We start from the raw sequence: 757 nt of genomic DNA on the forward strand, positions 1-757 counted from the left end.
CACCGGCGGGCACGCCCATCGGCAGCGCTGCGCATGCGCTTGGGGATTGCGCGCAATCTGGACGAGTGGGTGCAGCACACGCGTGTGCAAGGCAGGGGTAGCACGCAGGGTGTTTAAGCGTTAGGTGTGCATGCTGAAGGTGATTGCGGCGTCTGTGCGGGGTATTGCACGAGTGTGTGTGCAAACCGGGCATTGCACGTGGGGTTTTAAAGCGTGCGTGCATGCTGGATGTTGCTCGCGGACGTACGGAGCGCTATTGCGTGGTTTGCGGTGGGCATTACACACCTGTGCGTATGCGCTGGGCGTTGCACACACCCACACCACGTGGCAGACTGGGATGCTGACTGCAGACGTGCAACGTGCAGCTGGCGTGGGCCCTGCTCGTGTCCCGGGCGCGGTATGCACGCCCTGGTTGCCCCCCACAAGCAGAGCTCGGTGTCGCTAGGTGGCAGCATGGCCCCGTGGCACGGCCCGGGGGTGGCAGTGCTGTCGCCGTCCCCCGTGCGCGGCCCTATAGCTGCCCCACTCTCGGGGCTGCACGGCCGTGCTTCGCTGCGGGTACAGAGCTGAGGGCGCTCCGCCCACCCCCTCCCGTTCGTGGCTGACCCCGCGCGGGGTCTCGGCCTCGGGGAGGCCCCCCAGGGCAACGCCCGCCTCCCATTGTCCCCAGTCATCCCAGGAATGTGGGGAGAAGCTGGGAACGGAGCCAGGGCTTGGGCCTCGCTCCTGCTCACAGCCAAAGCGCTGAACCGAGAGC

At 67.1% G+C, this 757-nt stretch overlaps 1 protein-coding gene across 1 annotated transcript in view; it reads left to right on the forward strand.

Moving 5' to 3' along the window:
• Nucleotides 1-33: 33 nt before the first annotated feature.
• RPL23A (ribosomal protein L23a) overlaps nt 34-757 on the forward strand; it is a 2,975-nt gene continuing 2,251 nt past the window's right edge. Inside the window, exon 1 of the mRNA XM_010722194.1 lies at nt 34-97. Within this exon, the coding sequence (XP_010720496.1) occupies nt 34-97 (64 nt within the window). The remainder of the gene's footprint in view (nt 98-757) is intronic.

The sequence above is a fragment of the Meleagris gallopavo genome, chromosome 21, assembly GCF_000146605.3.
Source record: "Meleagris gallopavo isolate NT-WF06-2002-E0010 breed Aviagen turkey brand Nicholas breeding stock chromosome 21, Turkey_5.1, whole genome shotgun sequence".
Classification (NCBI taxonomy): domain Eukaryota; kingdom Metazoa; phylum Chordata; class Aves; order Galliformes; family Phasianidae; genus Meleagris; species Meleagris gallopavo.